Source organism: Melanaphis sacchari, unplaced genomic scaffold (assembly GCF_002803265.2).
Source record: "Melanaphis sacchari strain LSU unplaced genomic scaffold, SCAv2.0 Contig123_pilon_pilon, whole genome shotgun sequence".
In the NCBI taxonomy this organism is placed as follows: domain Eukaryota; kingdom Metazoa; phylum Arthropoda; class Insecta; order Hemiptera; family Aphididae; genus Melanaphis; species Melanaphis sacchari.
In genome coordinates, this window is record NW_020270491.1 from 837957 (window position 1) to 855482 (window position 17526).

At 26.0% G+C, this 17526-nt stretch overlaps 3 protein-coding genes across 5 annotated transcripts; all 3 read right to left on the bottom strand.

Annotated features, from left to right (window-relative positions):
* Window positions 1-7246: 7246 nt before the first annotated feature.
* LOC112590974 (zinc finger BED domain-containing protein 4-like) lies at window positions 7247-8704 on the bottom strand (the record flags this gene model as incomplete). Its single annotated transcript, XM_025334593.1, has 1 exon — window positions 7247-8704. A coding segment is annotated over one exon (519 nt), but the record flags the coding sequence as incomplete, so codon positions are not given.
* Window positions 8705-8713: 9 nt separating this feature from the next.
* LOC112590975 lies at window positions 8714-9070 on the bottom strand. Its single transcript, XM_025334594.1, has one exon. It carries the CDS (start codon window positions 9068-9070, stop codon window positions 8714-8716), a length of 357 nt encoding a protein of 118 aa, XP_025190379.1.
* Window positions 9071-11598: 2528 nt separating this feature from the next.
* LOC112590964 (histone H3.v1-like) lies at window positions 11599-13367 on the bottom strand. 3 transcript variants are annotated; one of them, XM_025334584.1, is made up of 3 exons: window positions 12852-13367; window positions 12045-12172; window positions 11599-11803 (listed from the first exon to the last, which is right to left on the bottom strand). In XM_025334584.1, the coding sequence occupies exons 1-3, from the start codon at window positions 13280-13282 to the stop codon at window positions 11796-11798; spliced, it is 567 nt and encodes a 188-aa protein (XP_025190369.1). In that variant the 5' UTR covers window positions 13283-13367; the 3' UTR covers window positions 11599-11795. The 3 variants fall into 3 exon arrangements, with proteins under 3 accessions (XP_025190369.1, XP_025190368.1, XP_025190367.1); XM_025334583.1 differs by having other exon boundaries at window positions 12040-12172; XM_025334582.1 differs by lacking the exon at window positions 11599-11803 and having other exon boundaries at window positions 11831-12172.
* Between the last annotated feature and the right edge of the window lie 4159 nt (window positions 13368-17526).

The window sequence follows — 17526 nt, forward strand, 5'->3', positions numbered from 1 at the left end:
TTGAAATATCATTTTTATATTAATTATTCAAATACTAAAGATTTTAAGTTGTTTTATCTTGTTTTTTTTTTTTTTTTTTTTGTTATAAACATTTTATTTAATATCTAATTCTCTATTGTTATTTGTTTTTATTTCATATTAATGCATACATTTATTAAGTTTTTCTCATTATTTTTATTTTATTTTTTCTGTATTATAAATTATATTCAATTAATGTTTTTCTTTTATTATACTCAATTTTTTATTAATTATTGGCTTATTAATTATTATACTCAATTTATTATTATATGCAAACAGCAATATTATTGGCTTATTAGTTATTTTACTACATTTTTTATTAAATATGAATAGCAATATTATTGACTTATTTTAAACTATGTTTGTATTTTAAATACACAATATTTATAATTATGTCATAGGACTCGTCCTTTATGTCCTTAAAATAAAAAAAATGTTAAAAATATAATTTTTTTTTATTTATAATTTATCACCCAAATTGAAATTTACTATTATTTTTTTTTATATATATAATTTTATTAACATTTGCATTTTATTCAGTATTTGACTTGTGGTTCCACAATTAGTTCAATATTTTATAAATCGACGTTAGTGTCAAAAAAAATATCACTGTAGTATAATTAGTTTTAAAGTTATTGTAGTTAGTCTATTATTTCATTACAATCATTGGTTCATATTAAAATAAATCACAAGGTTAAAAAATATGCATACCTATGCAAATCTAAAGATAATTGACAAAAAAAACAACCATAAAATTCAAATCAATTATAAAATAACAACACGATAAATGTATAGAAATAATAAAAAAAAAAATATACAAGTAATATCTTTAAGAAAAAGTTCAATTATAAAGTATTTACTTATAATAAACAGAACAAATAAGTTTAAGATGCAAAAAAAAGTAATTTATTAGCTATTCATGATGAGTACTTATAAATGTGTAAGCATGTTAATTTGTCAATAAACCAGCAATTTAAAAATTGTTTGAATTGACAGTTTTATAATGAAATAAAAAATATTTATTTTTCTTATTTTAAATTTTGAAAATATAAACATAAAGAATAATTGATGTTCAATATGTTTTGTATTTAAAATATAATCGTGTACAGACATTTGTGTCTTTTTATTTTTTTTGTGTGTGAGTTTGATATTTGATTATTAACACCAGTGGTTCCCGACCTTTTTAGTTGTGCGGACCACCAATTTTGTAAAAAAATCTTTAAGGCCCTAATAACACATTCATAAACGTATGCATATTTTTATATATATATGCTAGTTATTATAAATAGAAGAATTTTAAAAATAATTGTTTATTTAAAAAAAAAAAACTATCCAACTTAATCGCAAGTTAAACAGTTTAATGTGATTTTCAACATTGCTTGTCTACCATGAGATGGTTAGAAATATCTGGATTAAAACTGGATAGTCTTAGCCTTAAATCATTCTCGACATTCAGTTTATTTCTATATATTATATTAAAAAAAAAAATTAAAGCAGATAAAGCTTGTTCATACAGATAGGTTTTCGAAAAGCCCATCAAGTTTCTTAGTGCGATTTTAGCATAACTCACACACGTTTCACATTGCGCATGATAAAATACGATAAAAATAATAATAATAATAATAGGCATCTATTAATAATAAACGAATCACTATTTATTGTCTCATTATTTATTGAAGTTCAAACATTATTAATAATTTTATATCACATCTAAAACAAATTAGGTAATCAATCTTCAACTTAAAGTGTCAATGGAAAATTATTTTCATTTGTTTAATGACAATCTTTCCAAAGAGAAAAATTATTTTTATTTAATATTATTAACTAAAATATTATAGTATTAACTAAACTCACAGTATGTTTTGTTAATTAATATTTTCAACTACATTTTTCAACTCTCTTGTTTTTAATATTTTAAAAATAATTTATTACTTAACAAGACTAAAGGTTTATTTTATATTTATATTTTTTAACTACATTTATATAATTTTGTTACTACTTTGATTTTGATTTCATATAAAAATAAAAAAATTACAATCCAAAAGTCTGGATAATTGGGTATGTTTGCTTTATATTTTATGATTATTGTAATTAAACATAATGTTTGTTACTACAATAAAAAAAAAAAAAAAACATAATAATTTAACCCAGCTTGTTTGCATTAATTCATAATATGAATTAATATTATGTACTTACCTATCATAATATTCACATAATTATTAATTAATTGTATTATAATTATAACGAGTAAAATATAATATTCAAGTATTTGGTATTGCAACACACCTATCCATTTATTAAAACCAGGTGGCTGTCAACATTTATATCTAATTATTCTAATTCTAACCAACTAAGGAGTAGTTGGTTAGCTATTCCCACTACACGAACTGGTCTTGAGGACCGGGTTGTTGAATTTATACAAATTAAGTTTTCTAAGTTATATTTTACAGGTCTTAAAAACTTATGACTTGCGCTCATAAACTAACACAATAGAATCGATATTATAGCAACGTATAACAAGGTTTATTCATATTACTAAATATCAATATAATTATAAAGTACACTATTACCTAAGTAACCCTGTTCTTGAGGGTATTATTTTGAAGATCGCAGGTATAGTAGAGTATGAGTTGAAGCAATTGAATAAATTATGATTATCTATAAGGTAGGTTAACCTAACCTATAGTATATCAAATTAAAATTGTTACTTCACAATATAAAGACAACTGTTTTTTCTATTTCACAAACCAAACTCGACTGATTAGCTATATCATGATTTGTACTCATAATCTACGTTCCTGTGTTTTCCTGACCTAAGCAAAAATCACAAAGTGCAGCATAAATGATGTGTCAGTAACATGTATATTGTTACAGTATCTTCCTTAAAATTTTATATTATTAATAATATTTATTATTTAATACTATTTAAAATTAATGATTTTTAATAATAACAATTATTTACTATAATTTAATAATTTATTGTTTTTAAACATAATTTCTAAGTTAAAATAAAACAAAGAAGAAAGTATTCTAGCTCCAAAAAATTGTGGTTTTTCGTAAGAAATTGTTCTTACTACTAGTCAAGTTATACATTAAAATTATTTAAAAAGAACATTGACAATACCATAAATAATATACACGTACATATTTTAGGATTTAATTGATGTTTTTAAATTAATGAAACATTTTTTGTTTCTCCTGAAAAGTTGTCATTTTGGTGTTAAGACAATTGCGACATAGACTGACAATAAAATATTTATTTTATTTTTAATTATTAATTAATATCTTATATTGTTTTGCATTCTACACATTTTATTACATTTGATATCTTATGTTATAAACGATTATCATATATACATTAATATGACCTTTTATTAATTTTGCCTCTTCTATATTTATATATTAATAAATATATAGGGCGGCTCACAAGTCTCTTATCGTAAGCTACCCCTGCTATATAGTATGTGCAATATTCCAAAACTGTCATAAACTTATCTATTTAAACTATTATTATAATAAGAATTAAGATAAATAATAATAATTATTATAAATTATTGATTGATGATTGTTATTTGTTAGAATAAAGTACTTACTTTTAAATGTTTTAACAAATTTGAACATTTCCTTTTGTCTGCTGTTAATAATTTAGTTGATATACAATATTTACAACGCACTAATATCCTTGATATGATTCCAAAATCTTCTTTTAATTATATTTTACACTACTTAAAATTGTATTTGCTGTAATATTGTGAACTCGCAAATTAACGACTTGGACGTATTTTTACAGTAGACAAGACATATAAAATCTAAATCTAATTAAAATTTAAAATTTTAAGCTTTATTATACAACTTTATACATATTACATAGCATTCTTGTTATCGTTAATGGCATCGTAATTCGTCAATCGACAATCATCAATCACTAATCAGTAACTCTAAACAATAAACATAAGAACCACAAGGGCACAGACTATAATATAATATATTATAAGAAAATATAATATAATTTTTCATATATCTGTGTGTGAACTAATCAATGCCTTAAATCGGTCATGATTTTATTATTGTGTGATATTTATAGATGTTATTGAATTACCCAAGACAAAATACGTTTTGTATTTTTATTTTTTTCAAATTATATCTATTACCTATAATGGACTAGTCAAAATACTCAAAATTCATTGTTGTACTATTAAAGTATTAATCTGAATATTATAGTGTTTGGAAATTTTGAAATACTTTCAAATGTATTCCAAATACAAGTAATACATCATAAAATATTTTCGGGTAGGTAACAATATTTTTAAAGTTTTCGGAATACTACCCAAGATTAACTATGGTGCTATAGCCTATAGAATACGAATAATAAATGAGTGACAATTAAAAACCATAGTGTTAATAACATTAATCGTATTTTATTTTGTACTGTATTCATTTTATTATACGAATCAATTTAATCGTGTTAATCTAAAATGTATACTCATGTACGTTATATAAACTTTCCATGATATTAAATAATATACCTAGTCATTTATACCTATGCAAACGTATCGGCATAAATTAGTTATGAAAAACATATATATCACACGATAGATATTACCACGATAGTCGGAACTCGCGATAATGTCAAAACGACTATCGTTGACTTTTGTGGCAAATCTTTTAGATATTATATAACTTTATTACCTAGTGTTCAATTGTTCTCTGTTCAGTCATCACTTGAATTTTGTGTAACTAGTTGCCGTTGTCGTCTACTTAGTCTTGTATAGTCGTGAGTCGTGACTAGGTGATACGTGTAATGTATTGTTTTAAGGTATAAATTCGAAAATATATCAAAAATATACAGTCCATTCTATAATCGAATTTTTTTGTTTAATTCTATAATTATTGTTACTATTTCATTCTATTATTCATTCTATTACGTTTTTAGTTCATTCCTCCGGTTGAATGTAATCACCGTGCGATTACTCTCGATCATTTTTGTATGCAAAGCATACAGTAGTAAGTGCCTACATAAAAAAAGTAGATAATCTTAGTCTTGATCATAGAAAGTTTAGTTTTGTCATGTATTTTTTTAATAAGTCGCTATTTGTTTATTAATGAAAATAAAAATATAAGTACCAATCTATTGATTAGTCGGCTAGTAAAAAGTATCTTAATGGTTTGCGTTAGCATAGAATTGTGTAACATTTAGTGCTGTTTTAAACATCCACTTTTTAAAAAATAAAGTATATTAACATGCCAAGGTTTAAAGTGTTGCAAGAATCAGTCGAAGCAAGAGGTTGTCAAAATATTGGACGAATAATGAGGTAAGAGCTTTCTAATAGTTATACCTATTGCTGTAAATTAAATATTTAATGCAAGAATATCCAATATTTTGAATTTTTAAAAATAATTAACACCTGTAGAGTTCTATATTAAATGAATTATATGTGAAAAATAAAACTGAGTAAATTCTAATGGTACAACTGTTGTTTCCAAGCAGTTAGTTATTTATCCAAGTGCTAACAGTAATTAAATTTAATAATAAGACAAAAACTGGTGCACGATGTGGTATTGTTGTTGGTTAGTTTATTTTGGTATTTATATAAGTACATACATATCACTTTATAATTGAATGTAATTATTAAGAGAACAATACACTGACTTATTAACATATAATGTAATTATATTGTTTTCAGCAGTTTCAATTTTATATAGGTAATCTTTAATAATAGAGTGAATTAACCTATTATAAAATATAAAGGTAAACCAATTATTTGTGTTTTTATATTTTAATTTATGAGCAAATCTTCAAAATTATTTGTGTAAACACAGATAATATCCTTACCTTTAAGATAGCAGTTCATTTTTAAGCATTGATTATAATTTATAAATCAGTTGAGTCTTCTTAAATTAAATATAAAAAAAATTATTCTAGAGTTGGTCAAAGTTCTATAAAAAGTATTTGACTTTGCAAAAAAAATTGTATGTGTCTAATTTTTTCTCTTTGAAATATTATCAGTGCTTTAATTAAGGAAGGGATCCAAGAATACAGAGTCTCTCTTAACCTTCTAGTTTTATCTTAATCAATAAGATATTTTAATATCTAAGTACACACATTTATTTTTATAATTTTGTGTTTCCCTTTCCAATGTTGTTCCAGTTTAAGCACTGTACATAATATTGTTCCAATTTAAGTCTACATCACAAGTAACTAGAATTATAGTTAGATGTTTGATTACGATTTTTATGAACTATTAAATTTGCTTACTATGTTACAAAAGTCACATGTTATACTATACCAGGGGTGGTGAACCTACGACACGCGTGCCAGAGGTGGCACGTTGATTAAATTTCAATTTAAAAATTATGCTATTTATAAAATGTTGGCTATAAGAAATTCAAAGAAACAAATTATACTTAAAAATTATAATATTCCTTTGTAAAATGTATTATATTACTATATTATTACTATATTTATTGTGTAATTTTATTTTTATCCTTAGAAAATATAATTTACTTTGGGCACATGAAAAATTTTCAAAACCTTGATTTGAAAAATTTGACACTTGACCCAAAAAAGGTTTGCCACTTCTGCACTATACGATATGTTATTACTGCAATCAATTTTTGTACACGAGACACTAAGCATTTTTTTACTTTACTTATGTAAGAAAAAATACTATCTAAATATTTATGGTACTAAATCAATTAGCAACAATAAGTACATCATAAAATACTGTATTAAAATCTTTACAATTAGATACTTAATTTAAATTAGTTAAATAGTTATATAATCATAGTAATGAATAAAATTTAATCAAAATAATGAAATAAAATATTTTTAATACAAATACAAGTATCATATTAATATTTTATTTAAATTATAATCAAGTAAAACTATAGATATTAATAACTTATTATCAAATAAATTCAATATAAGTATTAAATTTTATAGTTAGAAAATGTATAATTGGCATTAAATTATGAAGACAAATTCATGGATTATACTTATTTTTAAAATTATTTAACAATACTTAACTTATCAAATATTGACAATAACTTTGTTTTAATAATTAATTTACATGACATATTAAAATTTTTTATTTACATTTTTTGCTTTTTGTAAAGCAAATGGTGTACATCTGTTGTAGAATTTACTGCTCTTAAAATAAAATAAGAAACATACCCTAATTTAAATATTTCAATTTCACAACTCATAGGCAATGTCTTTGCTTTCATGTTGCCCTTCATTTTCCACATCGAGATATCTGGTAATGAATCTATCTCTTGTAGAGGTGGTAAAGAATAGCAGTAGCAGCTGTAATAGCAGTGCTATTTTAGCAGTAGCAGACTGTTAATCCAAAACAAAAATAACAGTGACTGCTATTATTTTATATCACTTTACCTACACTGCTAAAAACATGATAAAATAATATGAAATAAATGTGATATTTATGAAAGACCTGCTATTGCTATCATAACACAAAAATAAAATCACAATTCTTTTAAAGTGAAAACATGATTAAAAAAGTATTTTATTTTACTATTTTCTTACATTTGTACATTTGTGAGTGAAAAAAATGAAAATGACAATAAGTTTAAAGACTAACAACAAACTAAATAATCATTATAACAGTTTTATGCATTATAATTTAAGAAAAGTAGCATTTCCAACTTTTTGCTACTTAAACTACTGCGTCGATCACTTATGAGTGTTCCTGCTTTGGAGAAAACTCTTTCGCAAGGTACCGATGTTCCAAGAGCACATAACATCTTTCTGGCCAGTTAACTGAGGTAAGGATAATTATGTTTGTTTTCAAACCACCATTTAAGAGGATCACTGTTCCTATTTTGGATTGCCTCTTCTAAATACCGTTGAACTTCTACTAATGCCCTTGATGTATTTGTTCCGATAGGTTGTACTTGTGCTACTTTAGAATCTATTGAGTCCCAAATAGATATTCTATTACTATCATCTTCATGTTCTTGTTGTGGTATGGACTCAATTTCTTCTCTAACAGCATTATTGGGGACTCTGCTAGCAGAAATTATAGCAGCAGTAAGTTTAACTATGTCATTTTTTTGTGGACTGTTTCAATGATGTTGAAAGAGAAACATCTTTAAACCTCGGGTCTAAAAAGATACACCGAATTAATGTTTTACTTAGTTCTATTGTCCCTCATCTGTCCTTATGACTCATACCACTAATTAATTTTTGTAAAATATTTTGAACAGGTGATGAAAACTGTTTTTGAGTCATCAACTCACAAACATTCTTGAGTCCTTGTGCTATAATTTGAATTATGGATGCAGTCATGTATTTGTTACCACTAACTGCTTTTGTCGCTTCCTCAAAAGGACGTAACACTTGGATTAGTTGTTTAATGATGGTCCATTGTTCTGATGTCAGTCCTTGAGGTGGGTTGTCTAATAGGCCAAGAGTTCCCCTTATGGAATCTTCTAATTCTACAAAACGATCCAGCATATAGTAAGTAGAGTTCCATCGAGTACATACGTCTTGTATAAGTTTTTTAGGTATTTTGGAACCATTATTACTTTGATACTCATTTAGTTTATGAGATGCTCTGCTACTTTTTTTGAAATGTGTGATAATAGATTTTATTTTTTCAATCAAGTCAATTTCTAGTTTTAGAGCATCTTGAACAATTAAGTTTAGTGTATGAGCGAAACATCCAAACGATTTTATTTATAATAAACTTAATGCGTTTTTTATATTGCTGGCATTATTCGACACAGCTAAGACAATTGTGCTATTTAATATTTCCCATTCATCTAAAGTTTTTTGTATTGTTTTGCATAAGTTAAGACCAGAATGATTCTCAGAAAACTCATAGCAGCCTAACAATACTGATTTTAGTTCAAAATTAGTGTTAATGAAATGGTATGTTAGGGATATATATGCTATATTGCTTCTAGAAGTCCAGCAATCAGTTGTAAGACAGCCACTTATAGCTTCGTTTCTTAGGAGTTCTTTTGTGTCATTCACACATTTCTGATATTTGGCTGGAATAAGAACTTTAGAAATTGTGTGGCGATCAGGCATTTTATATGATGGATTAAGAAGCTGAACAAAATCTTTAGTCTTTGTCTTCTACCACTTTAAGGGTTGAAAATCTTTAGTAAACAAATTCATAAGCCCATCATCAATTTTTTTTTTTTTTAACATCAAGTCATTTTTTTTGGAACATAGGAAGTAATAGTTGCTTGTTTTCGTTTATTTTGTATTGGAGGTACTACTGTATTAGAACTAGTACTAGAAGGCTGTAGATGTAGATGTAAAAGAGAACCTAAATTACTTTGGATTGTTTCATTTAATGGTGCAGATAATTTAGATGTTGATGGTAGATTATTGACTGTATCTGGATTGTAGGGGCCAGACCACCCATCGGGCGAAACACGTGCACATATTCAGCCGGCTCGGGGCTTGATATGAGAGAGGCACCGGCAGAAACGGCAATCTGTCGATAAAGAGCAAAACCGTACGCACGAAAAGGGGGTCGTCGCGGTACATACAGCGGTGCCCCGATCGACCTGCTTGCGGACAAGGCAGTTGCGAGGGCCTGAACGCCGGGTTCGAACCTCGTACCACGGGACTCGGAGTAAGCCCCGTCGAGTCGGCTTGCTAATAGCGCCTCGACGCTCCGGGGTGCCGGATCCGAGGCGCACGACTGCATGGACTTACCAAGGACACGCGCTCGCCCGCACCGGGAAAGGCACACTTGAGGAAGGACTCGTGGTGGTTGTGGGAGTACCGCCTTAGTAGAAGGGGTTTGACTCGGGCGATAATCCGTCGGGCCCTGGCCGCGGCGGTCACTCATTATGGCGCCCGAGGTGAGGCGGCGCCCCGGAGTCATCCGGGGCTACTGCCCGGAAGAGATAACCTCGCGGTTATACAAAAGGGCGAGTGTCTCCGGGGCAACCCGGAAAAACTGGTCGACCCCGAAACACTAGGAAAGATGTATCTGGATTGTCAACAAGTTCTTCATTTTCAACTGTCTGTATAAATTTGAGTTATTTATATTATGAATATAAGTTTAAGTTTTTATAATTATTAGATATATACATATAATTGTACTTAATTTAATGTTGTGTTTTTTTACCATAACTTGAGTAATATAATTGTTTTTATATACTATTTTAATATGTTTTTGACTTTAAATTTAAGCTAACTTGAATAAACCTTTAAGCTAAATTTAAGTGTGTTTTTAATTTATTTTATTTTTATTTTCAGGCTAGTAGTGAATTAAGCCTATAATACCAAAACGTTTATGATTCATTATTCTGTTAAAAACAGTTTCAACTAGTAATGTATTTTATAAACATGAATACAAAATATTATTAATCCTTTTAAATATATAGTTAATACAAAATACTTCATCTAAATAAAAACTATTATTAGTATTTTAGTTGAAGATTTCAATTGTACTACTGAATATTGATTTAACTTAAAAACATGTTGTAGTTTTAATGGTTTTATAAATATTATTTTACTTTACAAGAGGAAATGAATGAATGTTTAAAATGTTTCACATTAGATAATAATTTTTATTTAATTTTAGATTAAAAAAAATTAATTTTTAGCCTTAAGGATTTTAGAAAAATTCTAATCCAACAAATATAATTTATTGATTGAATTCATTATAATTAAGATACGTCTACTTTTGATTACAAAATAAGTATACAATTTTAGTCAAATATTTTACTTTTATCTACTTAGTTGGTATGCAATTTAAAACAACTTGGAGAACTGTATTAATTTTTTTCTTCCCCATATATATTTAAATCAAAAATATTTACTTGATCTGCAGTAATTTGAATCCAATGGGCCTTTGCAAGATGCGTTTTTAAATTTGTAACACTAGTCTTAAATGAGTATTTTCGCTTATAAATATCACATTTAGCAAAACTAGTGTTATCGATCACAGTAAAATGTGACCAAACATAACTTGATTTTCTATTTAAATTCATTATTATAGATAAAAAATATAATAAAAGTATAAAACACAACTGACCGAGTTAAGTTGGAAGAACTCAACAACTAAACAAGGAATGAGGTTTGGATTTGGTTTTCGTTTCTTATAAAGTTAACCATTAAACTGTCTTAACTGACTTAGGGGTAATAGGTAAAGTGTATTAGTTTGTTTTCCAAGTATCAAAATGTAATACTCTTTTAATGGAAAAGGTTTAAACCCCGGAACCTCTTAAACATGTGACAATGACAATGACTGATCTACTATATATTATTAGTGCTATATTTTAGTTCTAGTAATCTAGTGCATTAATTATTACTCTTTACAGAGAAATAATTTATCACAGTTAACTAAGAATTCATATTATGAAATAAAACTATAACCCAATAAAATGATTACTAGAATGAATTAGCATCTAATTATTAAAATAGCATTTAGAACTAGGTTGATATCTATTATCTAAAAAAATAGCAGAAGCTGCTATTTTTCACTGCTATTTTCAAATAGCATTAGCAGTTGCTGTTGCTACTAAATTTAATAGCAGTTTACCACCTCTAAATTCTCTTGGCATACAAACAATTCAAACGTTATGATTACTGCTGTTTGCAAAGACAATTTCAAGTCCCAAGTTAATATCACTTTATTTTCTGTAGTTTTGATTGTCAAATTAGCTATTGGTGGCACTTTTTTTTCGTGATTTTTTGTTATTGTATCGTGGTGTTAATGGATTAGGTAGTGGATAATTTGAAGGCTTGGAGTGAAATTTATGATTATGCATCTCTGCAACTTCAATTATTTTTACTGACCTGCAAAATGGCAAAATTTTTTTTTTTAGTTTTTTATTATTAATAACTTCACAATTGTTTAAACAGATCTTTTTTTTTCAGCTTCCATATTTTCAGAATTAAAAGGATCTTTATCATCATTAAACATTGCCTTCTATTTCGGCTCAAGATTTAGTTTACGTTTAGTTGTAGATAAAAATTTCCTATTACTTAAATTCGGGATGGGTTCAGTATTAATAAGGTAGTATATCGTTTACATTACTAATTATATTGTCATCAGATATAAAAATATCTGTTTTTGATGTATCATTTGAGACACCAGGTTCATCTTCACTCTTTGATGATGTAGATATTTCATGTTCCTCATTAGAATCCTTATGTACAATAATCCTAAAAGTTAAAGTAAATTACTATTTAGAGTAACCATAAAATATTATTATTAAAAATCAGATTTTGCATAAAATGCATGTTGCTATTTTCAACATTTTATACTGCATATTTTAACAAGAAACTGTACAAATATATACTTAAAGATCCAAAAAGGTATTGAGTAAAAAAACAAATTATAGATACATTTATATAATATCAAATATGTTATGTCTCAAAAAATAACCTTTGATAACTTGTTTTTCCAATTAACATGCTACATTAAACCGTACTTTTTTCCTATTTAATGATTAAAAATTAAATTACAATTTAACAAATTATATTTTTGTATTGTATTTATATATTTGCTATATTATACATCTTATACTTTTTGTTTATGAAAATTTAAATAAAAATAATAAATAATTATCACTGTAAAATTAAAATCAAATATAAAATTTAATGAAAATTGAAATTTAATTTTGCATGTTATGCATTTTTTCTTGCATATTTTGACTTTTTTAGTGAATGTTTACATGCATAATTTTTGATTTAAAATGCATATAAAGCCGAACTTTAATTATTAAACTCTTACATATTAAAAATAAGATCTATTCAATAACTTTATTAAAAAATAAAATTATAATTTTAATGAGGCTAAAAATTATTTTAATATAAGTAGCTAAATGGCTAAATGTCTTACTTGTCCAATTTGCTGGTCAAGGAAGTGTTAATAATTTGAATTTTTGAAGTGTCCATAAATTTCATCGACTGTGGAAATATATTATCTTCTTTTATGTCTTTTTCCAAGTATTTTATAACACATTTTAAAGCTTTAACTTGGTTCTGGAATTCCTTAAATGTCATATTTTTATTCTCGTATTCTGCATATTTTAACAACTCTTTTGGTTCAATAATATCATCCTCGCCTGTCTCGTTGTTCAATATATTGGTGATTTTACTTTCTAATATATTATTGTAGGTTGATACTGGAAGTTGAATTACTTCGCCGGCCATTTCAATAGATATTTGAGGTTCTTCTTCTTCTTCTTCTTCTTCTTCTTCTTCTTCTTCTTCTTCTTCTTCATCATTGATTTGTTCCGAAACACAGTAATTCATTTCGTTTTCACTCATGATTGCTCTTATGATTTCTGTACTTGTATTTACTATTTTTTACTACAAATTAGAAATACGATTGTAAATGAAAAGGACAATAACTACTGAGTGTCGACTGATAACTGATAAGTGATAAGTGTCCAAAGCGAAACATATCAACAAAACAACGGCCGCGAGAATGCGCTGTTAGATTTGGTATCATCGCGATCCACAAATGCGAAACGTTAAGTAACGCACTAACGTCCTTAACTTGTAAACCATGTCCGCCCGACGAATATATCCGTGCTGGAGGGATGTTTATTATTTTATGAATGCTATAAAAAAATGGCGTTTAAATGCCACCTGTAATATTTTTAATATATCCTGACATACTTACGCCATTTATATTGATTACGTTATTAAATACTTAATAAAATATTTACAGAATAGTAAATAATACCTAATACCTATATTAGTATAAAGTTTATTAAAATTACCTAAATATCCATTTATTAGTTTTCTATTAGGTAAATTTGTTTATAACGTACCCATCATTCACCAAACGAAAACGTACTTTTAAGACAGTTTTTGTGTATTTTTCATATATGATAATATAGTTACACATCATTACATCAATGCTATCTATTATTATTTTTAAGGTCTTATTTTTTTTTAACCTATTTACGATTTATGAATTACAAAGATGCAATTTATGTGTACCTCCAATGATATATTTTGTAATTAATAGAATCATTTAATAAATAATTTTAGGCTCTATCAAAAAAGCTTTAAAATTGGATATATGTAAGATTCTTTATGAATTTTTAAAAACATAAACAATTCATCAGCACAATTTTTTTTTTTAAGTACCAGAAGTTCAAGTGTTGAAAAATTGTATTTGAAAATGCATAAAATATTCTATTTTTGTAGCTTATAAGGTTTTTACTTTTTAAATTGTATTATAAGCTTCATATTAAGACCAAAAAATCTAAAAAAATATATTAGTAAACAATTTTCGAGATATATTTGAAGTTTAAAATTGGACGAGATTACATATTTTATTGATAAATAACGTTAGTTGTAATTATAATTGAAAAACATTCGTGAGGACTTAAAACTTATACATATACTATAAATTTTATTATAGGTACACTAAGACATTATCAAAATATTTTGATTAATTTTAAGAAGTTATCTATTTATACCATGTTTACTTAATTTATACCTTTTTACACTGTTTTACACTAAGGTGTTATTGTTATTGGCGCAAAGTTAATAACAATAATCCAGTATAATATAAATATATTTATTATACTAATTATATATTAGTAAAACAATAAATTCAATTTTTTCACTATTTTCGACAAAAATTTTAATTAATCTACGATTTAATGACAAATTAAAATTTGTCGCTGGGTCAACATTTTTGAAAATTTAATGCAAAATAATCCCACAAAAGTTGTTCTTTTATTCGTATAAAAATATAAATGAAATAAATTTATATATTTATGTAAATGAAATACATACCATATTACAGGGACCCGCATCCGTCCCTATCATTTTTAACTGGCCTGCGTGCTACTTATCAAATTATTTTATAAAAATATAAAATGTAGGAATTTTTCTGTATTTTATTTTATTATATTTATAATATTTTCATATAATTTGTATTCTGTGATAATATTATATTATTTATAGGAGTATACTTGTATAGTTAACATTATAGCTAATATATTATCAGTTTAGTCGTTTATCCGTCACCTTAAGTCGACTAAAAAAATATGATAAAATTAATTCTGTAGATAACAGTGTGATTACACTCATGTACGATTTCTTGAAGAAGTTTTAAAACTAGTTGTTTAGAACCCCCTTGTTCAATTACTATATTATGGAAAAAAATAATGGATATTCTTATTTAAGAAATAAACAGGTTATAAGAATATGGAAGGTTTCTTGAGACCTTATGGAGATTATAGTATTAGGTATTAGTACTTCTAAGTTCACTTGTTAAAGTTAAATAATAATACTTGTAGTATCAATTATACCTTCATAAGTTATAAGAAATTTAACTAATTAATTAACTTTCTATCTGATTAAATATAGTTACTTTATTTTACTAGATGAATCATTTTCAACACTAAAATCATAATAAAAATTTATTTTTATAAATGATATGCGGTGAATGGAATTTTAATTAATATTTCTACAGCATCAATATTTCTTTGATACAAAGTCGCGACCAATTTTATTTTTGTACCTAAAAAAATTGTGATCTACCCGCGTGTCACTCCTCAGTCCTCACATAAATGATATAAAATATTATTAAAATAAATTACGCAATAGGTGGTCGCCTGGTCACATACACAATCAATATCAATAATCATTGTTTTATTTTTATAAGTATTTAAATGTGTGTTGTAAATTATATAATATGTAAATCAAATGTGAATCGTTATGGTAAACGGTATGGTGCTAACCGCGAATATTTTAATATGGCGGTCGTGATTTTTCTTTCTTAACCGTAAATTTTCGTGTCAACATTGGGTATTAATGTATTATACGTTCAATAATTTAATTATTTTTTTGTAGTTATTATTATTTTTACTCTAATAGTAATAACTATAGATCGATTAGATCGAATTTATATTATCTTAAAATCTTTAATAAAATATGATATTTTATGTTCTGAAAAATACAAAATATTCTTTCTTATTTCTTTCGGCGTATTTGTGTGTAACTATGTAAGAGCAATACGAATGGAAAGACAATATGTAAGCAATAATATATTATACTTAAATATTAACACGTACCGCGACGGACGATTGAATAGTCATGACAGCTAACGAAATAATCGATGTACTATCGCTATCGGTAAGGTGTATCTGATGATTAATTTTTATTAGAACTTAGAATAAAAGGATATAAAAATAACTCTTAAAGTGGGTATTGTATTTATTGATCACTATTATTAAAATACCGATATGCGTGAAATAATATGTTCATTATGCCGATGTTACGAAAATAAAATCTTCAAAAATAAATATATTCTCAAATATTCTCTAATGTGTTGAATATTCTCCGACCACTAAATACTAAAATATACTTTTTATGCAAATTGAAAGTTGAAAATTGAAATTGTAGAATTATGAATAATTGTAATGATATCTTACTCTTATTTAACGGCATACACTAGAAATTAGTATCTAAAATCATAAAAATCCAACCTCTAGTAATAACAGTTTGGAATGTTCGAACAATAATATTTTACAATAATTGTTTTTTATTATACTCTTTGATGAAATATGCGCTAATCGTCATTTGATTATTGTATTGTAATATCTTGGTATATTTTATATTATTTTTTAAGTCTTGTAAGTGTGTGTGTGTGTATGTGTATGTGTGTGTGTGTTATATGTAATTTTTATAGCTTTAAAACCAGCTACCGCCTACTGGTCTACGCTTCACGAATTTCGAGTTTATTATTATATTATATTACATATTGTAAGAAGGGTCTCATGTTGGTATTATTATAATTAATTAGTGTTGAGTCGGAAGGGTTATTTTTTTTATATATTATACATCACTTATCCAAGCTTACAGTTTTAATTATAGCTATCTTTATATTTTTGTATTATTGAGCCAGAAGGACCATAAATTATTGTTTTACTTATTCATATTAGTTACACGAGTTTACTGCACGAATAGTTGCCTTTTTATACCTATTTATTTTATTCTGTTTGGCCTCAAGAGCCGTGCATTTATTATTATTATTTCGGCAACCCTGATAACTGCTTTTCGAATTGCTATACTACTATTCTTTTTATTTTATGCTCTATAGTCTATGTGTTAGAGGTGCAATATGGTGAAATTGCATTTGGTGTCTGGACGCACGTAATATCGCATTACGTGCCTAGTCAGTAAAAAATATTATTACTTGATATATATATTATATATATATATATAATAAATTTATAGTTAGTATAGGTACCTACTTCCTTCATAATAATATTATAATTTAAAAATGTTATTTATAAGGGCACAAAACTTTTATAATATATAGGTAGTATGAATTTTACTATTTTTTATGATATTTTTAAAATATCTTATTAATTGTATGGTATTACTTATTTATTTTATAAATCTATTCGTACTGCTTAACAGTAATGTGTTAATACAATATTATAATTTATATTATATTCTAATCAGGAATGGGTAAGATACTTGAAAAAAGTGTCTAAATACAAGATACTAGATTTATCAATTTTTACTTCTAGATGCAAGAT

What these genes read in the sequence shown, in the direction of transcription:
- LOC112590975 (XM_025334594.1), bottom strand. Translation starts at nt 9,070, where the DNA reads ATGCCTGATCGCCACACAATTTCTAAAGTTCTTATTCCAGCCAAATAT.
- LOC112590964 (XM_025334582.1), bottom strand. Translation starts at nt 13,282, where the DNA reads ATGAGTGAAAACGAAATGAATTACTGTGTTTCGGAACAAATCAATGAT. An exon ending in TTGACCAGCAAATTGGACAA is followed by an intron (nt 12,173 to 12,851) that starts GTAAGACATTTA and finishes TTTAACTTTTAG; the next exon opens with GATTATTGTACATAAGGATT.